This window comes from Chenopodium album, chromosome 20 (genome assembly GCF_948465745.1).
Source record: "Chenopodium album chromosome 20, dcCheAlbu1.1, whole genome shotgun sequence".
Taxonomy (NCBI): domain Eukaryota; kingdom Viridiplantae; phylum Streptophyta; class Magnoliopsida; order Caryophyllales; family Amaranthaceae; genus Chenopodium; species Chenopodium album.
This window is the reverse complement of record NC_137853.1, coordinates 28,269,330-28,295,250: the sequence shown is the minus strand read 5'-3', so window position 1 is coordinate 28,295,250 and position 25,921 is coordinate 28,269,330. Positions and strand designations below refer to the sequence as shown.

Genomic DNA, 25,921 nt, shown 5'->3' with positions numbered 1-25,921 from the left:
CGATGGAAGCCCTGTGCTATGACGGAGAAATTGGGCCCTTGATCTATTAATTAAATAAAATTTATATGTAATTACATTATTCTATTTTATTTATTGTGTTTTTAGGATGTGATTACATTTAATTTGTGAGTACTAAGGCCTTGTTTAATTCAACTTATTTTTATTCAGAAAAAATAAGTTCAGATCAAATCATTATTTAATGTGCGGTTTTTTGTATTAAATACGTAATGAAAAAATTACATATGGATAAAATACATATTAATACGACAGGACCCCACTTGATACATTTCTTCTTTGTAGATTATCGTATACATATGGTCAAAGTTTGGTCAAATCAGAATCAGATCAGATCATATAAGCAAAAATTATGTGAACTAAATAAGCCTTAAGAATGATATAACTCCATAATTGGTAATCAGCCCTAATTTATTTTCTCACCTGTGATAAAAAATATACGTAGCAAATAAACAAACTTAATTGTAAAATATTAACCTTGAATTAAAAAAGATAAAAAATAAAATAAAATAAAATATAATACATATAACATACACACCAAAAGAATGGAATTGAACCCTTGACCATTAAAAATCCTAAACACTAAATTCGTTTTTCGGCAGTGGGGGAAAGAAGGAGAGGCGGGTTTCCAGTGAGGTTAGGGGTAGACTAAGTTTCACGGCTTGGCTGGGTTATTTATTTTTTATTTTTTATTTGTGAAGTTATCTTTAATTTTGAAGCATTCACATACTAACACATGGCTTTTAAAAAACAGAAGCAAAAATACCTTTTTCAGGTTAACGATCATTGAGACTGTTAAAGACAAACTCATCAAAGTTGAAATTATTAGGTAATAATCAAAAGTTGGGATTATTTAGAAAAAATTTTACGAAAAATTTGTTATTAAAAAGGGTAATAAAGTATGCAATTCATTATACAAAATCCTATAGATAATTAATAATATAATCGTATCAAAGTTAAAATTATCACGATAAATTTGTCCAACAAATATTTAAACACTACAATATGATATTCAAAGTAAAGTAAATAAATAGCTACCCATGGCATAACCCGAGACATTCACTAAGTATCCATTAACAATGCCTCGTTATTTTTCCAAAGAAAGAACGGAAATACACGAGAAGGTGGGACTTGGGAATTTGAGAGTTAACAGAAAAAAGATTGATTTTTTTTTTTTTTTTTTTTTTTTTTTTTTTTTTTTTTTTTTTTTTTTTTTTTCCTGTTTGCTGAGTGTATGAACAATTAAGATTCAATAAATTAAGTCCCGCAGTTATAGAGCAGGCATGCATGTACTAATCCCTGATTCTAATGCAGTGCCAAACATGTACTAACAACCCCTGATTCTGGAGCAGTGCCATGGTTCATGTTACAAAATAATTTTGCTTTTTTACAGGAAAAATAAAGGGCAAAAAAAGCCTGATTAACTGAGCTACCTTCACCCTGACAATGAATGCCACAGCTTACTTTTTATGTAGGTTTTTGCACAAATGACAAATAACCTCCAACACTGTAAAATCGAAGCTAAACCAAGATTATCCAAGGGCCTCGTAGCTGAACTATTAATGAGCTAAACTCTGCTTCCATTTGATTGTTCATGAAAAGCTCCAAAGCAGAGATGGACAAATGAACGAACCATATTCCAACATCCTATGGAAATCAGTTCTCCATTTGAGTTAGAAATACTGGCACGCTTGGGAAGAAATTAAAGTCTTGGTCAATCGATTTCCCCCTCCTCTACATCGTTTGCTGCTGAATCTGGAGCATTTTGTGGGGCCTCAACCTCCTCCTCCTCTTCATCGTCATCTTTTCTGTATAACCCAAGTTGTTCCAAGGGGTTGCTATTCCCCCTGAATCTGAAACTACCCAGACCGCCATTTTGAGAATCATTTGGGCTTGTATCGCCCATAAAACTAGACAGATCATCAGGAGGAGCAGCACTGAGCATCTCAAGATCCTCCATGAACTGACAATTTTCATTAATATCCACTGTTTTCTCCATCTGTACAATGCCAAAAGGATCACGTGATTGAACAAAAAAAATACAGGAATTTTCAGAGCTAAATGAATTAGAATTGAAAAATACAATTTTTCAGTTATGACAGATAATATATGCTGCATAGACATAAAAGCTTTTGCAATCGTAGGCATACGATATCTTTGAAACTGCAGGTCAAAATGTAATCAGACATGACAACTCTGCAAACCCTTAATGGTGATAAGCCTCCAACAAAACAGGATGTAGGAAGTAGAACATTTTCAAGTGACTCGAGTTCTTTTGGTCCACTACTAAATGCATCAAAGCATAAATTTCCAAACATGCTACCATGTACCATATGATCATCGTACCTTCTGCAAAGCAAGACGTGCAGCCTCCCTCTCCAATTCCCTCTTCCTTTTGGCTTCTGCTGCAGCTTCTGCTTCAGCCTTCTTTCTTGCCTCTTCCGCAGCCCTGGCTTCTGCTTGTAGTCTAGCCTTTTCTGATTGACACAAACAAGATAGTTACCTATCATGACATAATTAAGACTGAAAGGCCACAGGCCCAAAGCTAGATAAAACCAGTAAGGCAAGCTCAAAATATAAGGAATAGTGTCAAACCTTCTCTTTGCCTTCTCTCAAGCTCTTCCCTTTCCAACCGCAATTTCTCTGGATCACGCTTTTCACCCTGCATAAAGTAGCATATCACAGAATCGTGGGTGACAAAGTGTGGATTTCATATATGACACCAAGCACAACAGAACCACAAAAAATAACCTAAAGCAAAGCATTCATGACACCTTTTCAAGAGTCTTTTCTTGAGCTTTGAGGATTGTATCAGCAAATCGGCTCCTCAGTAAAGCAGCACGGTATAGCTTATCCGGGGAGACTTGCCTCTCAGATGGAGCACTCTCCCCTAACACGTTACAGCTCAAGGGGTAAGACAGCAACTCAAACTAACAGCACACTCTTCTGATCATGATTTATTTTCATGCTTACCCTCTTTAAGACCATCCACCTCAATTGACAGAGGCTTAGTCTGGGAACTCTGTTCAACTTGGCTCAAGCTGCTCCTAGATTCTGTACGACATAAAATCAAGACTTAAGAATAAGATAAAAATAAGAGCTGAATAAAGAAAAAAAAAAATTGTAATGCACGATTAAGTTCTAAGGGCATCACATCCATAAGCTTGTACTCTATTTCTATCAAAGGAACATATGCAAGCTTGTAGAACTCACGATTTATCCCAGCTTCCTGATCAATGTCACTTCGATTCTGGTCCGCACTTTCGTTGGCATTTGCAGTTGGCTACCAATGATGCAAATAGACATAAGTACACCAAAATATAACTTGCTACAACTTCCCTTTTTATTTTATTATAATTTTTATTGGGGGGAGGAGGGGGAGGGGGGGGGGGGGGGGAATGGATTTTATTTTATGACATTAAGAGTGATAATGCTGAGGATATAAGAAAAATCCATCACAGAACTCATCATAACATACAACAATATTTGTTACAATTGTACCTGCAGCTTGTTACCCGGAGGTAAAGCTTTTGCGCCTTCAGATTCACTACTAGAACTGCCTGAATCTGAATCTGAAAAGCAATGAAGCAAACACATTAACGTGGGTGAGGGGATCATATATTAAAAAATTTATCACTTAAGTAAAAAGGGTGAAGTGCCAAAGGCAAAATTTTTACAGTAAGTTAAAAGATAGAATATGCTAAGAATGAAAAAGGCAAACAGATGCAAAATATATCGGTTTCCCACGCAATATGTGTTGCTCATTGCATCATATTCACCAGTTCTCAACAAATCATGAAGCACCAATAGATATGGTTGTGAGCTTGTGATTGCTTCCGCACTACATGTGAGTTTTCTTAGCTATATAGAAGGCTTTACAAATTACTAAAACCATCTACTCTCTTGACTTGAACATACAAAAGAGAGCCAACCAGGACTCCAGGAGCAGCTACCATATATAAAATAAAATCACCAATAAGAATCTCTGCCAAACAATATATCAGAAATCAATCTTGCAAAGAATTAAGCACAAGTTGGGCAACCTTGTTGAGTGCTTAATCCACATATAAAAAGAATTTAGAATTAGCTGGTGTCTGTATGCTTCTAAAACAGGAATACACAATGCTTCTTTTAAAAGAGATTTCACCAGCAAGGTACCTTATAATGGAATACTAGTTTGCTTTCATTAAAATCTTATATATAATTCCCCTCATCAATAATATTTTAGAACCATTAGAGTTTTTTGTGAAAACCTCCTGGTTTCTTAAATTGGACAACTGAATCTTGAGAAACAAAATAACAGCACAACCACTGGTGAGAAATCTAGGCCCATATAAGGCCTAAATATTTTCTTAGGCTATATCTCTTACAAGTCAATAATACCTCTCATAATTTATCAGATATGAGACTTAGCAGCGTTACACTTGTCTCTCATTCCTCAAACCCAAGCCAAAGCCGGTCTTATTTTCTCCACCAGATAATAATCTGAGTCCAGTGTGTGTCACTAAACATTCAATCTTAAGAATACAAAAAAGGCATTAACCTGGTTCTTTTGAATATTTGGAAAGCATTGAATAAAAACATCAATTGTGTGCACTTTCACATAAACTAAAAGGCATCCAAAGCTGAAATATGTTGACCAAAAAATCTTTCAGCACCAGGGGCAATAGACATCTACAAAGAGGGTGCCCTAGCTTAGTCAAATCTCTTGGAAGGAGGAACATGAAGCTCAGAATTATGGATGTACTTAATACTCCCAAATAAAAAAAAAAAAAAAATAAAAAAAAAAAAAAAATTTAAAAAAAAAAAAGAAAAAAAAAATAGAAATAAAGAAAAAAGAAATTTAATGGTCAATTTCATGACAGTTGTAATGATTTCAGGATGACTCCATCAGTGAGTGCTAATGTACTCCTCGGGCAAGGTCTCTGGCCTAAGCCCAGATTACGCAGACTGGTCCAGTAAAACTTCAAAAGGAAAAAAAAAAAAACCAACTCTTCCTCAGCCCCTAGGTGTGTATCTATTGCTCTTGTCTCATAAGTAAGCTCTAGGATCCCATCACCTTAAAGAACCTCAACTCTTTCAAAACACACGAGTTTGGTCTGATGAGGAAGCTTGCTAGACTTTTTCTCATATACTACGGAAGAAAAAAGTGTGGGTACAAATGTACAATCTCTCTAAGGCAAAGTAGAGACGTGTACAAAGGGACAACTTAATATGACATCAATCCAAAGGAAATCCATACACACCAGAACAAGACAAAGCTTAGAAGTCAGAAGTACACGTAAACTCACCAACACAAGCATATTTCAAATTTTGAAACTTGAAAGTAAAGCTAGGAGCACAAGTATAACTCAACCTTCCAAGAGAGATACATGCTATCTACTTGCAAAATCAAACCACAGAGTATGACGTACTACAAAATAGATATGCTTCCCGAACAATGATTGATTACCCCTATCACAATTGCAGATGATAACTCAATAGATGGACCGATATTTCACAATCCATTAATTATTCAAGGTTTATTGCCAAAATTATCCAAACAAGCTTTTTGCTTAAGACCCCACAGGACATGGTCAAGCTAATTTAAAGTTCATCAGCAAGCCAAATCAAAAATTTCAGCAATAGATCAGGATCATACATCCTTCTCATATCAAGAAGAAATCTGTAGGGTACACTGCTAAAGTACTTCACAGAATGTCAATGTCATCACATTGACGCATTCAACATCCAAATATAAGTGACCATCCAATGAATGTTGGCCAAACTTTACTATCATTGTGTCCTGCAAGGAATTAATATTAAGGGGTGGGCATGTTAGTCATAGTCTATTAGTAGTGACTTGGGGAATAAACTAGAGGTTTGTTAGGAGAGTTTTTCTATAAATAGGCCTCATTAGGAGGAATAAGCATATGTTGAATATTGTGAGGTTTGTTATTGGGAGAGAGTGAGCCTCGAGCCTCTCGAAAGCTCATACTTGAGAGAGAATCCACCTCTCGAATGTGGAATTATCATTCAATCCAGTGTAATCCTCATCTTAATACTACAAGCTAAGAGGTACACGCATAGCAATATAAAAATTAGAAGTAAAAAAAAATCAACCATAAAAATAAAATAAAATCAAGAGCAGATTTATTTTTTATAGGGAGTAAGAACAGTTGAAGATATACATTTATGTGAAAGAAGTGGAGCTGTTATTAAGGGTAGTTATGATAGGTAGTTTTTTTTATTAATTTATTTAATGGTTAATGCTTATGGGTAGTTATGATAAAATAATTTTTAATTGTGGGTAAATAATGTAATTTTAAAAAAGAAGAAGAATATATTAGGAAAAGCAAAATTTATCGACGAAAAGGTCCTTTCTCTTTATATAGTACTATAGATAATCCTTATCTTTCTTCTTAATTTCTGCCATTATTAGTGTTGTAATCATGTCAGAAATCACGTCAGTGCCTAATAATGTCAAAACAAGATTTCTCCCAGCATCAATCAAGAGTACAAGTATGCAGATTAGCATATGATTTGTTTCACTAATGGTAGGGTTTTTCTGCTAAAAATGACAATCCGCAACAAATGCGTCCATACATTCCACGGCACATGATAGAGTCAGCACTTTAAGCTAATGATCAATTATTAGTTCTAATGTTAGACATTATACTAAAATGTTAGCAAGATAGCAACAATGAGCTAATTATTAGTTTCTACTTTTGTTTAGGAATTACATAAAAATAAAGTTAAAACATTAAACCCCCCCCCCCCCCCCAAAACAAAAAAAAAGAACAAAAACACACACACACACCTCTCTACTCTTCCATCCATCACTCAGTAGATCCATAAGCATTAGTCATTCCAACTATTATTATATAAATCTACTCATATCTAGAAGCAATATTAATACAACAACCACACTTCACATCCCATAGCTCTTTCCTTAATTGCCTTTAATCTCTCATTCTTCCCAAAACCACCTATACAAAGCCCACTGCAAGTTTGAGGGAAATCAACCAAACAAAACCAAACCCTCGAAAGACTTATTAGAATAAGATGGAGTGTTGTGTTGAAACCATATCAATCAATCAATCAATCAATCAAAGCCTTAATCCCAAAAGTGGGGTCGGCTAACATGAACCAAATTTGATTATTCCGTGTAGTCATCAACATAAATCTTTCTCCTCCATCCCTTACGATCCAAAACTTCATCCTCACGTAAATCCATGCACTTCATATCCTTCCTCACTCCTTCCAACCAAGTCATCTTTGGTCTCCCTCTTCCTCGTTTAATCCCTCCATGGTCCCACTCTTCCACTCTTCGCACCGGTGCACCCTCGGGTCTCCGTCTTACATGTCCAAACCAACGCAGACGATTTTCCCTTAATTTATCTACAATGCCCGCCACACCTACTTTCTTGCGAATAACCTCATTTCTGATTCTATCTCTTAAAGTGTTTCCACACATCCACCTTAACATGCGCATTTCCGTAACCTCCATCTTTTTAATATGCTCTTTCTTAGAAGCCCAACATTCTGTACCATAGAGCAACACTGGTCTTATGGCAGTCCTGTAGAATTTTCCCTTCAACTTTAAGGGAATGCTGCGGTCGCATAGCACTCCCGTGGCCGCTCTCCATTTAAGCCACCCTGACTTAATCCTGTGGGTCACGTCTTGATCAATGTCACCATTCTTCTGGATGATCGACCCTAGGTACTTAAAACATTCACTCATGGTCAAATCCTTTCCATCCAAACTCACCACTTCATTGCTTGTCCCCCTCTGAGTGCCAAAACGACATACCAAATATTCAGTCTTACTCCGACTTAGCTTAAACCCTCTAGATTCCAACCTTTGCCTCCATTGCTCCAACTTGACATTAACCCCATCCTTAGTCTCATCCACCAAAACGATATCATCTGCGAACAGCATACACCATGGAACCTCATCTTGAATTGGTCTAGTTAATTCGTCTAGAACCGTTGCAAAAAGAAAAGGGCTTAATGCAGACCCTTGATGCAATCCGATTGTAATAGGGAAATCTTTTGTCAACCCTCCGCATGTCCTCACATTTGTTGACACATCCCGATACATATCCTTAACTAGGTCTACATACCTTCGTGGGATACCTTTCTTCAACATTGCCCACCAAAGTATCTCTCTTGGCACCTTGTCATATGCCTTCTCTAAATCAATAAAGACCATATGAAGATCTTTCTTCTTTACCCTATAAAACTCCATCATTTGTCTTATCAAATGGATTGCGTCCATAGTAGATCTCCCAGGCATAAAACCAAATTGGTTATCTGAAATGCTTGTGCATGCCCTCAACCTTTGTTCAATCACCCTTTCCCACAACTTCATAGTATGGCTCATAAGCTTAATTCCTCGATAGTTAGAACAATCTTGAGCGTCTCCTTTGTTTTTATAAACCGGGACCAAGGTGCTCTTCCTCCAATCTTGAGGGATCCTTGTAGCCGTCCATATCTTGTTGAAAAGGTTTGTTAACCAATCAATACCAATCTTACCCAAACACCTCCACACCTCTATCGGTACCCCATCAGGGCCAACCGCCTTCTTAGGTTTCATCTTCCTCAGTGCAATCTCCACCTCTACTCTCCTAATCCTTCGCACATACTCCATGTTGATTTCTTCATCACTCATAGAGGTATCTCCTATCACAACTCCATTACTTCCATTAAATAATTCATCGAAGTACCCCTTCCACCTGTCCTTGATGCCCTCCTCTTGCACTAGGACCATTTGGTTCTTATCTTTGACACACTTCACCATGCCAATATCCTTCCTTGCCTCTTGTCTTCTCTTTGCCATCTTATAAATGATCCTTTCTCCCTCCTTGGAATCAAGCTTTTCATAAACCTCCTGATATGCCTTTTCTTTTGCTTGGCGAACAGCTGCCTTTGCCTTACTCTTAGCCTCCTTATACGCTGCAAAGGTTTCATCACTCCTACATTTTCCTAAGGCTTGATAGCATTCCCTTTTTTGCTTAATTACTGCTTTCACCTCTTCATTCCACCACGAAGTATCTCTCTGTACCGAAGTTCTTCCCCTTACTTCCCCTAAGACCTCTTTGGCCACTCTTAGGAAACAGTTCTTCATTCGTAACCAGGTCATGTCCGGATCCACCTCTCCATCCCAATCCGCTTCTTCAATTACCTTTTCTGTAAAAACCTTAGCTTTTGCATCCCTTAGGGTCCACCATCTTATCCTTGGTTCTTCTTGTCTAACTTTTTTCTTCGCCTTCTCTTTCCGACGAATAGTCATTACCAATAGCCGGTGTTGGGTGACCACACTCTCCCCTGGGATAACCTTACAGTTTATGCAACTTTGTCTATCTATGCTCCTTGTGAGCAGGAAGTCTATTTGAGTTGCATTTGCTCCATTCCGAAAAGTTATCAAGTGTGAATTCCTCTTCTTAAACCAAGTATTAGCCAAAATTAAATCATATGATTGGGCAAAATCCATAATAGCTTCACCACCGGCGTCCCTCTGCCCATACCCAAAGCCTCCATGGACACTCTCATAGTCATCTCGGCTCGCCCCAACGTGCCCATTTAGATCCCCTCCAATATATAACTTCTCTGAGTGGTGGACACCCTGCACCACCTCGTCTAGGTCCTCCCAAAATTGTCGTTTCTCTTCTGCATCTAAACCCACTTGGGGAGCATAAGCACTGATAACATTCACAATCTCCTTGCCACATAGCAACTTCAGCCTTATCAACCTATCGTTCTTCCGATAGACCTCGATCACCTCTTTTGCCAACCTCTCATCGAGAACCACACCAACTCCGTTCCTAGCTCCACCATTCCTTGTTCTGTGGCTCGTTTCTTGCCCAACATACCATACCTTATACCCCAAAACCAAGCCTCGAGCTCCTTCTCCTGTCCATCTTGTCTCTTGGAGGCACATGATGTTCACGCGTCGTCTTTTCATTACTTCTACCAATTCTGCTGATTTTCCCGTGACATGAGCCAAGGAGTGTTGTGTTGAAACCAAGGATCTTAATTGTGGTTCATCACAATAAAAGACATATAAAATCCACAAATATGATATCAATCAATCAATCAATCAATCAAAACCTTAATCCCATAACTGGTCACTACTGAGGCTCTATCAATCAATCAAAGCCTTAATCCCATAACTAGTCACTACTGAGGCTCTATCAATCAATCAAATAGGATATCAGATAGTAAAATTTAAACTTTGAATCTACTAAGGCTCTATCCTAATTACTGTGGTCACTACACATCAGCATTTCGTACCTAATTAAACTAGGCATATTTAGCAGTTGCATATGCACATAGCCGAACACAACAAAATAGTACAAAAAACATGCTCAGACCAGAAGAAATATACTAGTTTTCACACATAGCACCTTGGTATTGCCCATTTGATACATGAACAAATACAAACCCAGTACAATTTATTGAAGATGTTCATACAACATCCACAATGGCATTTATTGATCAGCAAAATGAAAGAGTCTTCTTGTTGAGCAATAGCTTTAACAAATTTACAGAAGTTTAACATTGACCAAGTCATATACCAGCAATTCAGTAACCTGCACATCTGACAAAAGCTTCTAAATCATTGCCATACTAGCAAATATGCAAAGAAGCTACCAGCAAGAACTCAGCGACAACTGCCCAATACGTGAAACATATTCAAGGGGTGTTTGGTTTGAGTGTTTGACTCACTGGAATAGAGTAAACACCATTCTAATGATTGATTAAGCATTATCTGCCATGGAACCTTATATCAGTAGTATCAAACTCCATTCGAACCCCATACTATCATAGTATCATACCCACCTCACCCCTATGACTCTAAATCCATTCCACTCTAAGTATAAGTCCATTCAAGTTTCAAACCAAACAATTTAGCAAGATAAGGTATTAGTTCCCAATCTATTCGATTCCAGAACCAAATGACTCTATCAAAAGGCAACAATATCCAGATATAACTCCACTCTTCCCCTACTCTGCAACCCCACATACTCACAGACACAGTGGCATGAAAAAATTTGCCATAGAGAAGGAAGAAGGTGGACAAAAGACATGCATTAAATTGTAGTGAATAAAAGTAGCTATGAAGGTGGTCATTCTGAGTCTCAAAAGGGAACTCCCTGGAATCAAATGAAATCTTATGCAATGCAAAGCAAGCATTAGCAATTTAGCAATGATAAAAATGAGTTCCACCTCACATGGATATATAAATATCACATCCCATATTCAGAATAAAGTATTATTATTTTAGTATCTTATAACTAAGTCCAAATTATACTACGTCCTTTCTGGAAGGTTTCACAACTTTATATTTTTCGTCCATTTCAAAAAGTTCTTAACATTTTAACTTTATTGTATTCTCATCACCTCATTCTTATCACTTATTCATATTGAAATCGGACCACATCCAGAAAAATTCGCATAAAATCAAACAATATCATTAAGATAATAACTCTTATCAAAGACGAGACCAAACTAGAACTTTAAAAATTTAAATTAGAACACCTTAAATACGGTGACGAGAATAAATCCTTATTACCTTAAACCCTGTAATATTTACATTGTTTCACTCATTCTCTCTTACTTTACCGACCTTTTTTGTACACCCATCACCTTTTAGATTATCCACCTTTTTCTTTCACCCAATCACCACATCAACTTCTCTTTCTAATTGCATTAGTTATTAATTATTATGCAAACAATAAATGTTAAAAAATAGGAGGTAGAACTATGTTACCTGTAAATTAGAAGCTAGAAATTATATGAAATCAAGAAAAGCCATCCTACTACTTTTGTTAATAAGCATTTCATATACTCAAACATCTTAATGATATAATTCCTCTAAGACATCTTAATAAAATTTGTTTGATTGGTTGGAAGCTGACCTACCTTGGACCCTAAATAGCTACATCCGCAAATTCCAAGTATAAAAAAAAAAAAACAATGACAGAAGATTTAGAGAAGAATAATTTAATTTTGTACAAAAGCAATGGGAAGTGAGCAATTCCTAGCAACATTAGCATTAAACTAGATCAAAAGAATTGAAGAAGGTATCAACGGTAACATAATAGATCTCCAACTGCCCTAGACTCACCTTCTACAATGCCATTTTAAGATTTCCCAAATTTATCTTCCACTTACCTACTTTGGAAAAAGGCTCCCCATCCCCCCTCTAGTATGAATTGAATCCTAATTTCTCTTACTAGTTCTCTCTCCATCACATCAACCAGTTTCTCCCAAAATTTCAACACATTTTCTTACTGCCTATTTATCGCTCTGTTCATCTTGTTATTTAGCACACATTTAACGTTTTAAAGGCCAACTGACCAATTTTCATAATATATGTGGAAATGCCTAAAACCAATAAAAATAAAAAAAAATAAAAATAAAAATAAAAAAAGATTTTAGAAAATAGGATGGAGTAGGTCAAGAATATGGTTATAAATACAATGCAAGCATAAACAAAGCCATGAAGGCTTGCTGGTTTTAGCCAAATAATTCTATGGGTGTATGGGAAAGTACAGCCATTCATAGCCGTCAATAATATACAATAAAGAGCTCTTGAAAAGGAATCAAAGCAAAAAGTTGACTAAAGAACCAACCACTAGATGATGAACCTGAGTCACTGCTGGAACTGGTAGGACTACTGCATCTATTGTTCTTATTGGCTGTATCTTTCTCTGTCTCTACTGCAGGGATGCTTGAAATAGGATGGTCACTACCTCCAATATCAATTTCCTCGTCAACTGCATCATTGCCTGAAACATGAACCATCCGGAGCAACAAATAAAAAAAAAAAAAAATTAAATAGTTAAACAAAGGACTCACTTCCATATTAGCATTTTATCCAAGTATCCTTCTAAATGAATCATTAATACCTTTTCCAGCTTGAATAGATGAATTGCTAAACCCAGACTCATTATGTAACTGTAAAAAAGAGAGGAAATCAAGAAAGAAATCATATAAATATCGCAGTTGTTACACAGAATGCACAAAAAGTCACAGTGTTATAATCAGATGCTCATAACTGTCATAAGTCACAATCACATGACAGGGGGAGAAACTAGGAGTAAGCTCTTTCCAAAAAAGTAATAGTAAATAAAGAATTTGAACCCAGAAATAGGATATAGCATAAAGAAGTACCTCCATTTCGCAGGGCTCAGCCCTTGCCTCGTTCTTCTTTTTCTCCAGCAGGAAGTCATCTAACAACTTTCGTAGCTTAAAGAGCACATCATCACTGAGAGCATCAATATCAATCTCAATCTCCTCCTCACCATCTTGCCCATCACCAGAACTATTTTCTTTCAAGAATTCGATTATAGTATCTGGCAAATCAGCAATCAATGACTCTAGTTCCGTGCTCAGTTTATGTCTCTCATCAACTGTCATGACCTTCTTAACAGGCTCTGACTTCCCTACATATCCCACAGGAGCAACCTTCTTTTTCTTAGAAGATGGAATATGATGGGCTGTAGGTTCATTCCGTATGGGGGCATTTAAGTGTGATGGCAATACCTGAGCATCTGTATTGGTTGGGACCTTTTTCTCAATTGCTCTCCACCTCTGCTCAAAAGATTTACTAAGTGCAGTGGCCATGAAATTAACATCATTTCCAGGTGGATTGTATGTCAACGCATTTGAAAAAGTAAGCCTAACATCCGAAGCAAAGCCCAATGGATTACTGTATTCCCCTCTAGATAACTTGTTTCTGATTGTACCAAAATCCATGGGATGCTTTATCACAGTATAATAATCAGGAATATTTAGCTTGACAACATCAACAGGTTCATTAAAAACCCAACCATACTGATGTCCCATCAACCAACTCAAGAGGTTTTCACATCGCTTCATCAGCATAGGGTTAGCTGCATTTACTGATGTGACTTGCTTTGGAGGATCAATTTGTTTAGAAAACCCTTTTTTCACACGAGCCCCATTACGACCTACAGGCTGTTTCTTCCCCTGAACTGGATGCTCAGGCCGTCTAAGGGGATTCTCAAGTGGAGGCCTCTTCTGCCCATCACTACAACTACGAATGTCACTCGCCGGTGATAAAACAGCAGCACTCGTACTGAACGATGCAACTCTCCTCTGTAAAATCCGAATCTCTTCAAGCTCCCTCCTTAACCGAACCTCCAAATCCTTCCTTTCTAATCTCGACATCTTTGAAAATGACAAAACTTGCATAGGAACCCCAAACTGATCATGACTATCCCCATTTAAACTGATACGCTTCCTCTTTGGAGAACACGAATCCTCAGAAAGCGTCATCTCCGTGTCTACCCGACCCGAACTCCCAAAACCCTCTGACTCGGCTGTGGTTTCCACAGCATGCCGATATTCAGGACCGTCCCTAATCCAGGGCATGACGGGCGGGCGCCCTGGACCCATGGAAAACATGTCCATTTTCATTTTTTTCATAATTCTGACCTAACATTAAAGGGTTATATAATCAAAATCCTGCAACACATTAGCAGCCAGATTTGACTCAAATTATGAAATTGGGCTCGAAAAATCGCCCTAAATTCTTCTAGCTTAAATTCATATCAAAATTCTAGCAACGAAATCGCAAATTATAATCTATAATAACTTCAGGAATCATAATCAATAGTTCAATTATTCACCTTGAATGAACCCTAAATTGACTACTAAAAAAATTAAATTGAAATACAATTCAAGATTGTGAATTTATTCAATATTCGATTAATAATGAAAGGAAAAAACAGAAATCTTACCTCGGAAAGATGCTCCAATGGAGGAAAGATAGCTCAGAAGGCGCTTCAATGGAGAATTCAGAGTTCGCTTCAATGGAGGAGAGAGAGAAAGGGGAGAGGGGTGCAGCGACGCAGCGGAAAACGGAGTCGTTTTTATTCAATAACAGTTGTTATACTCTTCACAAATAATAGGGGTATTTTCGTAATAAAGGAGTGAAATTTATAAGCATAAAAGTGAAAAAGAAAAAAGAAAAAAGAAAAGGGAAAAAAAAGAGGGAAGAAAATAGGTAGAAAAAATTAAGGAAAGGAAGTGTTAAATTTGGTTTTGAATTAGGAAACTAATCGAACTATGGAAACTTCTTTTTTTCTTTTTTTTTAATTATTTTTTTTATTTTTTTATGGGAAAAATAAAACTTTCTTTTAATTAAAATCTTTTATTCTGTTTTTTTTTTAAAAAAAAATCTTTTATTCTAATACAAGTAATTCTGGCACACACGATGCGTGCTATGGCTAATCTTTAAAAAGAGTTTTTACAATTGCTCTAATGCATTTTCATGGCATTTTATTATAATTATTTGCTTATACACGATAAATGTGTTAAATAGTGTATAACCGTGTAATATTCTTTGAAATTTTAGTAGAGTTAATTTTTTTGAGGAGTGAGGAAGTGACAAAATTTATCAAGTTTTAGAAATGTAAATGTTTTAATAAACTACTTTTTTTCTTTTTCTCTTTTTTTTTGTGGCTAATATGCTACTGCGTATGAGTACTTATTAGGAAAATGTATTAATAAGGAAAAAAAAGCTTCTAAACTTATAAATGAGGGCAAATATGTAAACAAACATTTATGTAAGAAAAAAAAAGAACTTCTTAAACTTATAAATGGGGTAAATACGTAAACAAATATTTTAGGGGTATAGTCCATATATTATTTACAAATGTATCCTAACTAGGTTAAAATCTCGTGCAATGCATGCACATTATTTTTTGGGTATTTTTTCACTGTACTAGGGTATCCTACGCGCGCGATGCGCGCGGAGGGGCTAGTTCTTGCGGAGAATTTGTATTGGCATGTATTTATACCGTTGGTTTGGGTGGTAGACCTGGTAATTTTATTAAGTACACTATCTGGTTTATGTGTCTATGTGGTAAATTTGTAGAATACTATAAGAAAGCCACCAAAATCTGTTAAGACAATTATTTTTTAAAATCCTATAAAGTTTGATAGTGTTATTTCAAAATTATTATTAAATAATATTTAATTGATTTGCATCACTTCATATTTTAAGCGTCGAGTGTTAGTTTAGAACTCTTAATTGATGTGCATGTTTCAATAATACTTAGTGTAATATTTTTAGCGTGATTTTCTTCAAATGATTTTTTTGTGAGATGTTGTGGTCATATGAACTATGGAGTAATAATATGTAAAATGTTGCAGCTAAAAACTTAATAATGTATATTTTTTCCTCTATTTTAAATTCTCTCAATAATTAATACCAGCTATTTTTTTTCCTACCATCGATAGATTTCCCTTAATTTAGGATTTTTAAGTTCTTTATACCTCTTGATAACATACGTCTGCTCAAATATCACTGTACTATTTAATATGAATCTCATTCAAATTCTATAACGTTTTTTATATGTACATTTCAAAAGCTAATAAACCTTAACGATAGTTGTAATTAAAGGACAACAAGATAGTAAATAAGAAGAGCAATTACAAAAGAGTAAAAATAAACAGTATCTTGGTTATAAACCGTCTCTTTGTATATACAATTTTTTGCTTTTTAAATAATAATAATATCATATGAAGTGTACAACATCAGAATTTTTTTATTTAAAAAAAAACATTGAAAAAAACTGAATTAATTAATGATATATGAATAAAGAAAAAAAGGCATTAAATATATTAATGATAGTAAACATATTAATGAGGGTAAAAATGTAAATATACATTTTGCACACAATTTGGTACACAATTTTGAGGGTATAATTGGTAGCACACTATTCCTAAGAGTTACTTTCTACTTTTTATAAGGTAGGGATTTTTAAATAATAATAATATCATATGAAGTGTACAACATCAGAATTTTTTTATTTAAAAAAAAAGTTGAAAAAAACTGAATTAATTAATGATATATGAATAAAGAAAAAAAGGCATTAAATATATTAATGATAGTAAACATATTAATGAGGGTAAAAATGTAAATATACATTTTGCACATAATTTGGCACACATTTTTGAGGGTATAATTGGTAGTACACTATTCCTAAGAGTTACTTTCTACTTTTTATAAGGTAGGGATGTATACAATGTAGTCCCTCTAGGGATTAACATTCTATTTTGAAATTAAATGAGAAACTCAGACATCGTCTTTATTCGATTATACTTCCTCTTCACCTAGTTGTTGTCTACAGAAAAACCAAATTCTAAGCTTTTTCGATCATCTTCTTTCTTCTTGCTTGGTCATTTCTTCTTTCTTTTTAATCCAATACTCTAAAAAAAATGTCCGATTTCATTTCTACAAACAATCTAAGGGCCTGTTCTCATTGACTGAACTCAGCTGAATTGAACTGAATTGAACTCAGCTGAACTGAACTGAACTGAAATGAATATTTTATAAGAGAAGGAAATTAGGAGCTGAACTGAACTGAACAGAATTGAGCTGAACTGAACTGAACTGAACTGAACTGAACGGAACTCAGCTGAACTAAACTGAACTGAATTTCAACGTAAGAGAACAGGCCCTAACTCAATAAGTTTGGACCGCAGGTTATTTTTGGGAAGATTCATCTTTGGAGGAATCTTGAATTCTACTCCAAGAATTCATTTTAGAGCTAGTCTTAAATAATTTAGGGAAAATTTGAAAATTACCACCATGTATAATAGTCAAAATTGACATTACCACCTCAAGTTTTTTTTTAATCTTACCACCTAGTTTTTTTTTTCCAAAACTTTTTAAACTCCCACCACTTTTCAAATGACATCATCATGAATCCCATTTTTGCGTTTTCCTTCTCTTTCCCTCTCTCTTCCCTCGAATTCCCCTGTTTTTCCTTGTCTTTCTTCTCCCTTAATTCGATTTCTTCTTTGAAATTCGATTTCAATTACACAAATTTCGTAAATTATGTATAAATTTCTACAATATAACTTTTTTCGAATTGAATTGATTAGTATGATTAGGGTTTAGGTAATCAATTTGGGATTTGCTAAAATTGAAAAATTAGGGTTTGTGAAATGAAAATTGGTCAATTAAACAAGTAATTGTGACGATTAATCAAACAAGGATGATTATAAAAAAAACTAAATGAAGGCCGTGCGATGCACGAGTCGATCTATTTTTTTTAAATTTTTTTTTTTATATATACTTCGTATGTGATTACATTTGTTATTTTATTAGTTGTACGTAATATATCATTTTCTCCGTATTTGTTTTACAAAATTAGATAAAATTCCTAATCTCAAAAGATAATATTTCGTATTTAATTAATGTAGCTATTAAAATCTTATTGGTCAATTATGCTTATGTGGCACTTAAAATATTTATTGGATATAACTATAATTTATAATCCTACGTGGCACGTTAACTTATCTTAGGTGGCATAATCCTATTACAGCGTTTTAACAATATTAATCTTATGTGGCGCTCTAATAATTTTTAAAAAATAAAAATCCTACGTGGCGCTCTAAAATCTCAAGAAAAAACTCCCCTTTATATATATATATATATTAGATTGTTAAATATTTTTTCAAAATTTCCGATACAATATCGTTTGTTATAAAAAAAAAATTTTAAGTAATTGTTTCTAAAAAAAATTATCTTTACATACCCACTTTGCATCTAAAATGGGTTGCACATCGTTAAAAAAAAAAAAAAAAAAAAAATTCAAGCAACATAAAAATAAATAAATAAATAAAAATTATATTTAAATTATTCATAAATTAACAAATTACGTTAAATTCAGTCCTTTTGTAAATTAAGCATAGCCTCACATTAATTGTTATCTGTGTGTACAGTGTTCTATACCCTAGGGATTGTCATTCTATTATAAAATAAAATGCGGTGAAACACAACCTCTATTCCATTATACTTCATCTTACCTATTTGATAATTATGGTTAAACCAGTATCTAAATCATTTTCTATCATCTCCTTTCTTACATCTTCTTTTTTAAACTCTACAAAAATGTCTGATCATCTATCTATAACCAATCTCAACAAATTTGGACTTAGGAATTTTTTCGCCAAGGTTTGCCGTTAAAATAATCTTGTAAGCTAGTGCAAAGATTCGTTTACGCAGCGGGTGTTAAAGGAATTTACCAAGTATTTTAGAGGGAATACGTGCATGGTATTTTTTTGTTGAAGATTTAGAAACGGTAAGAGTTTTTATTTTAAAATCTTTAAATGAAAAAAGAAATCTTGGTGTGATTACTCATACTTTTTTTTTTTTTTGACAGAGATTACTCATACTCAACATTCAAAAGAGTGGTTATTTTAGTATGTTGTTTTGTTGTTTATATATGTAAACTTTTCTAAAGAATATGGTATTATAAACCTCAAGTTTTAGAAACAATTAATCTTTTGGTTTATATTTCAAAAGGTGATTACAAACAAATTGTTAGCTTTTCTTCCGAAATTTCCGATACTATGGCATTTACTATAAAGAAATTTAGAAAAATTGTTTTAAATAAAAATTCATCTTTATATTCTCACCTTTCATCTAAAACGGGAGAGCGAAAAAACAAAATTGTTTTATCACATTTAAAATTCCAAATATGAGAAATTTCGGATGATTTTCCAGAAAAAATGAAGTCCGAAATTCTCCGTGATGAAGGATTCCGAATACTGTACTTAGGGTTTGCTATTTTGCGTTGATGCCTAATGATTATTAGTTTTGTCGGTAATTCTTCGTGATTGGCAAACTTGCACGTTTTTTTTAATATTTCATTTTGTATATTTTTTTGTAATTTCTTAATATCTAACCATTTAAATTATTTTCTTGTTTTTTTTTTCTATTTTATTATTTTAACATTAATTTAAGGTAAAATATTTTGTTAAGTTTTAAAATTATTCTTATTCAATTTTGACGTATATAGAACTTGAATTTATAAGTTGAAATAATATTATCTCATTCATTGGATAGTAGTATAAAATCACTAGATGAAGCCCGTGCAATGCACGATTTGTTTGATTTTTTTAAAAAATTATCTTTTAATATTAATGGTTTTATCTAAATATCCAATGAATGAGATATATTTTCATAAAAAAAAAAATTTAATGCAAGAAAATTTTTATCTCTTTAAACATTTATGTGAACTTTATGTCAACAAATTAAATAAAAAACAAAATTGTTAGAGATTAATAAAAAAAACCATGCATCGCACAGTTTCCTGCTTTTAATCTTGTTAAATTTACTTATCGACCACCAATTGGTAAAAAAAAAATGGGTGTATTCTTTGTTGATTTAATTGTGTTTTTGATTGAATTTGGTTCATATTGTTGACTAGAGGCACTAGATTGAAATGAAATCAATCATAGTACTTTTGACACTAAATCTAGATGTACCTATCTATGTTCCACTAGCTAACTAGGAAACTATGGTTAGCTTAGTTACATACTTCCATTGATAGGTGATACATTAAATCAAAGTAGGATTCGAAATTTGGAATAAGAATTACGCAGCCATTGATGACCTAAAACTGACAAAACTGACATAAAATTCGCTTGATTTGGTTTTGTATTGATATGAAATTTTATTGGTGTTGCAGGATGTTCAATTAAGAAGATTCCTCCTAACTTTTAATGGTTAAAAGATTCTAAATGAGACTAACGTTTTGGAACAAAACGTGTAAATAAAACAAACGCGTATGCAAAGGAATTATTTTTACCAATAATTAAAAATTTAAATCGTCACCTAAGCAAAATTAATGAATAAGCCAGGTTTGTGATTTTAAATTCAAGTGCCACATAAAATAATAAAACTATGAAAGATAACTTAAGTGTTAAAATAAAAAAAATTATCTCATGATATTAGGAATTTTATCCAAATATCTAATAAATGGTCTTCATAAATATACAAAATCTTAAATTGTAATTGATTTTACTAGAACCGTGCATCACACACGCTTTCATCTAGTCTATAACTATACTAAAATCGAGGGCACTCAAGCTACACTTTGACACGTGTCACTCTATGCTTAAAAACTTTCCCGCTCATTTTTCCACCTCTAAATATATTAAGTAACATTGTGATATCGCAATATACTATAAATATGTATATAACTAAAAAACAAAAAAAAAAAAGAAAAGATTCTTGCAAGGAAAAATATAGGGTAATCACAAAGTCTTACATGTGGCTGGTCACACCGTGTGGCAGGGATTACTTCGTAGTGTAATAGGGGTTACTTTGATCGGTGTTAAAGGGGTTATTTCGTCAGTGTTATAGGGTTACTCGGTTATTGTTATAGGGGTTACCAAGATAGTATTACAGAGGTTACTTGGTTAGTGTTACATGAGTTACTTTGTTCTTTTGTAAGTGGCCACACACAAGATATATTCGTTATATTTACAAAATATCTTTACAAAATAATCTCATATCAGATATTCATATAACAAAAATATATATTCCTGCAAGGCAAAATAAATTGTTCATATATTCATATAAAAATATGTAAAAAAAATTTATAGACTATTTTGTAAAATATATATACTTACAAAATCAATTCCTCTAATATAACCCAGCTTGTAGTCATAATTATAGTTCGTTTTTTACTATGTTTATTTTATAAATATATTTACTAGATTATGAGTTTATGAATTATGACTATATAATTATAGTCTGACTATAGTATATAGTCATAATTATAGCTATAAAATTATTTTTAAGCCCAAATTGGAATAAGTATAGTTATGAATAATGATTAGATTATGACTACATCATTATAGTTCGACTACAAGCATAAAATATTGTAAGAAATAAACATAGTTCGTTCTTTACTTATATAATGATTGATAAACTTCTCCGTATTTATATATTGAATATATCAGTCAATATTTAGAAATTTAGAACACATTTTCAACCATTAGGATTTAAGAGAGTATCCTTACTATTCAAATTATATACGGGGCTTGCCGGATTGGTATCGATTCCGCAACACGGGGGTCGATTTAAGGCACCACAACCACCCCGAAGACAATGCTATTTATCGAAGGGTTCCAAGGGAAAATGGAGCATTCGAAACCGAACACCCATTTAATGGTCACTCGTCAACTTCAGAGAGCAATGAGAGTGAAAGGTTTCACTCGGGAAATGAAGAATTCTCGACGGATGAATCGGAGCTAATTGAGCTTGATGAGATTGCACCGGTGCAAATAGATCTTGCTTTGTCTCCTGGGAAAAGGTTAGGGTTAGGGGAGGACCCTTATGCTGAATTTACTGCAACAAGGCCACGAAACCCTAATAGGGGTGTTTCATCATACAATGTTCGAAGGCAGCTTTTTAACGAAGGGAATGATGAAGAGCATGGGCTACAGTTGGGATTTAACAACCCAACAAGTGCTTTCGGTGGGTGGCTGCCACCTTCGCCAGCCCATGACCCAACTCCCCCACCAAGGCCCAATTTTGTAGGCTCTACTTATGAGGTGGGGGAGTCTTCCGCGGCACCACAGTAGCGACAGGCCCAAGGTGGTGGGCCGGGAACACTCTTCCATACTCTAGGCATCTCCGAATGGGCAGCAGCACCGGTGTGGGTGGAAAGATAGCCGCAAGGGGAAGCACTTGGAAATAGGGGTGGTATCCGAATAAGGGAAGCAATCGGAGTTGATATGGGTGCTCTTAGGGGATTTTCAGATTCGACAATAGTATCGACAAGGAGAAATGATGAAGACAACCTTTCTAATGAGGAGTTTGCAAGCATTATGGAAGCAAGCACGGTCCTTGCCTTGGGAATTCGAAGAGCAAGAAGGGAAGAAATTAGGGAGTTGCACCGCATCTCTAGGGGCACTACTCATCCTTTTTTACAGCTTTCACCGGAAGATCTAGGGGGATTGCATAACCTTCCTCTCACGGAATTTGATCCACCAAACTCTCCGGTATCTCCGGTTTCTCATCTTAGTTCTTTCAATTTCACTGATTTGTTTAACTATGATGATAATGCTAACAACAAGGAAAGGATAAGAGAAGCAATAGGGCATCTCCCGCACTCATGTGATGATGGTTCGGTTCGTTATAGTGAGTCGGATCAAACTTGGGTTGAAAGAAAGAGACTCAAGAGGCTTCATAGGTGGTCCGAAAAGGGGGGATTCAACATTTGGAGGAAGAGTAGGAAAGGGCATGGGAGTTTGCTTCAAAGGCTCTATCGGACCCGGATATGGCTCGGGAAATGGGGGTTGAGATAGATGATGATATTAAAAAAAGGGCAAAGAACAAAAGGCAACAAGACTTCTCTTCTTCCTCATCGGAATCTTTCAAAAGGCAAAAGAGCGAAGAGGTGACATCGGCTCTAAGGGTAGTAATGGATGACATGGACATCGATTTGCAGATTTCCATCTTTGAATCAGTGAAGATCTCTTCAAATGGTGAGGCGGCTACAGCCTTCAAGTGGAATATGAGAGTGGTGGCTTGGAATTGTAGGGGCTTAAATGACCCAGACTCCCTTGCAATTCCGTATCTAGTGTGGCTCTATCGTTCTAAATTACCTATGTTTATGTTTATTTCGGAAACTAAAATGGATCTTGACAATGCGGCTAGTAAGTTATGTATGTTAAACCCCACTTCTGTTTTTGGTTGTAACTCGGAAGGAAGTAGTGGTGGTCTTCTAGTGTTAGGATGGTCTAGTCATGTAGTAGATTGCTTGTATGCTACCAAAAACTTCATCTTTTGTAAAAGCTATGAAGCTAATGGAAGTTTTAAGTACGTCTTGTTTCTTTATGGTGAACCTCTTGTAGATAATAGGAAACTTGTTTGGGAACAACTTCAATGGATATTGGAGGAGTTCAAGAATGTGTTGGTTATTGGGGACTTCAACCAAGTGGAGAGTGGAAGTGACAAGATGGGGGGATCGAACAACATTAGAGGGATTAATTCATTTCTTGATTGGAGGTTCAGTAGTAATGTCACGGAAGTGCCCTTTGCAGGACCAAGGTTCACTTGGAGCAACAAAAGGGAAGGGAGCGAGCTTATTTTAGAATGGCTGGATAGAGCCTACATCACGGAGGATTGGTTTCATCACTCCCCGGATGGGATTGTTATACATGAACCTATTATTTGTTCCGATCATGCTGCTATCACGTACAATTCAGAGAGAAGTAGCAAGACTTCTAATAGACCGTACCAAATTGAGAATTGGTGTCTTCGCTTCGCTGAGATAAAGGAAATTGTGGAAAGGGAATGGAAGATGAACATCAATGGCTTCTCCATGTTCAAGCTGGCAAGGAAACTTTCAAGGGTAAGAACGAGGATGCAATACTGGTGTATTGAGAATAAAAAGCTTTGGGGGATTAATTGGAGGAAAGTCACAAAGGATCTCCATGACACAGGAATGAATATCAGTTCAGTACAAGAAGGAGAAGGGTACATTCAACTAATCAATCAGCTTATCCCAGAAAATCAACTGGCATTTGATTTTTGGAAACAACGGATGAAAACAAGCTGGATCAAGTATGGTGATTGTGCTACTCCTACCATGTATAGGAAAGTGAAACAGCGTCAACTCCACAATGAAATTGTGACTCTAAGAAAAGAGGATGATACATGGGTAGAAGGGCAAAAGGAGGTGGATGAAGTGATTCTTGCCTCAGTTCAAAGGATTTACAAGCCAGTTATCTAGAGCAATCATGGGGAGAACATCGACTTACTCCTTAGGGATCTAGATATCCCGAGTATTTCAGGTCCGGATGGGGAATGGCTTGACAAACCCTTCATAGACCAAGAAATAAAAAAGGCCATGTTTAATATTCACAGCTCCAAATCCCCGGGGCCAGACGGGTTCACTGCTGATTTTTTCCAGGTTTACTGGAAGGAGGTTGGACAACTAGTGTTGGATAGCGTTCATCAGTTTCTGAGAACGGGGAATATGCTCAAAGAATGGAATCAATCACTCTTGGTCCTTATTCCAAAGGTAAAGACTCCAGAATTAGCTAATCAATTCAGACCGATTAGCTTATGCAACACAGTCTACAAATGCATTTCAAAATGCTTGGTAAATAGGCTAAAAGTTGTTCTCCCAAGTTTGATAACGGAGAATCAGAATGCTTTTATCCCAGGAAGATACATGGAGGATAATATCCTCTTGAGCCATGAACTAATGCATCTTATCAATTCTAAGAAGGGGTCGAACTTCACAACAGTCAAGATTGATATGTCAAAAGCTTATGACAGGGTGGACTGGCTTTTACTACTCAAGGTTCTTCAAGCCTATGGGTTTTCAGGGCATTGGATTAAGATGATCTCGCAATGCATTTCAACAGTAAGTTACAAAGCCATCATCAACAGGAAAGTCACAGATCATTTCTTACCAAACTGTGGCTTAAGGCAAGGGGACCCTCTTTCCCCTTACCTTTTCATCTTTGTATGGACATCCTATCTAGAATGTTACAGCTGGCAGAGGATACAAACCAGTTCAAAGGTTTGAAAGTCTCAAGGAGATCACCTTCCATTTCTCACCTCTTCTTCGCAGATGATGCAATGCTCTTCTTTAAAGCCAATGGTGAGGCTTGTATGTGTGTTAGGGATATTGTAGACACCCATTTGTGTCTCCCCAAAACCAAACCCAGTGATGAATGCCTTTCACGTCAAACCATAATCGAATGAGGTGAAAGTATTTGAGAGTCACGTGTTGCGGTTTAGTTTTGTTAAAAATTCTATTCTCTCTGTTTTTGAAAATAACTCTATTTATTTAAAAATAGCCAAGCCCGTTTAGTTTGTTCCGCAATTAAGGTCCAATAATGGTGTAGTTGGATGGGGCTCGAAGAGATCTTTCCAACGATATATTATAAGCCCAATTCCGATGAATATTGAGGAAGTTATGGCCAAAATACTAAACTGGGCCCGGTTAATTATTTACATACGGCCCAATGATCTAGAGGAGGGCCCAATGTTAATTATTATTCCTAAAATTATTAGGATTAATTATAATTTTCTAGAAATTTCTAGAAGGTTCTTTTTAGTTCTAAT

The 25,921-nt window shown here is 35.2% G+C and overlaps 2 protein-coding genes across 6 annotated transcripts; one reads left to right on the top strand and one right to left on the bottom strand.

Annotated features, from left to right (window-relative positions):
* Positions 1–1,263: 1,263 nt before the first annotated feature.
* LOC145596573 (transcription factor GTE10-like) lies at positions 1,264–14,904 on the bottom strand. Of its 5 annotated transcripts, none has more exons than XM_081652757.1 (11): positions 14,769–14,904; positions 13,177–14,463; positions 12,912–12,960; positions 12,636–12,791; positions 3,517–3,587; positions 3,229–3,298; positions 2,989–3,069; positions 2,790–2,905; positions 2,611–2,677; positions 2,362–2,492; positions 1,264–2,014 (listed from the first exon to the last, which is right to left on the bottom strand). In XM_081652757.1, the coding sequence occupies exons 2-11, from the start codon at positions 14,452–14,454 to the stop codon at positions 1,730–1,732; spliced, it is 2,304 nt and encodes a 767-aa protein (XP_081508883.1). In that variant the 5' UTR covers positions 14,455–14,463; positions 14,769–14,904; the 3' UTR covers positions 1,264–1,729. The 5 variants fall into 5 exon arrangements, with proteins under 5 accessions (XP_081508883.1, XP_081508882.1, XP_081508885.1 ...); XM_081652756.1 differs by having other exon boundaries at positions 13,177–14,493; positions 14,769–14,879; XM_081652759.1 differs by having other exon boundaries at positions 12,651–12,791; positions 13,177–14,493; positions 14,769–14,879.
* Positions 14,905–23,261: 8,357 nt separating this feature from the next.
* On the top strand, positions 23,262–24,575 carry LOC145596969 (uncharacterized). Its single transcript, XM_081653156.1, has one exon. It carries the CDS (start codon positions 23,262–23,264, stop codon positions 24,573–24,575), a length of 1,314 nt encoding a protein of 437 aa, XP_081509282.1.
* The last annotated feature ends 1,346 nt before the right edge of the window (positions 24,576–25,921 follow it).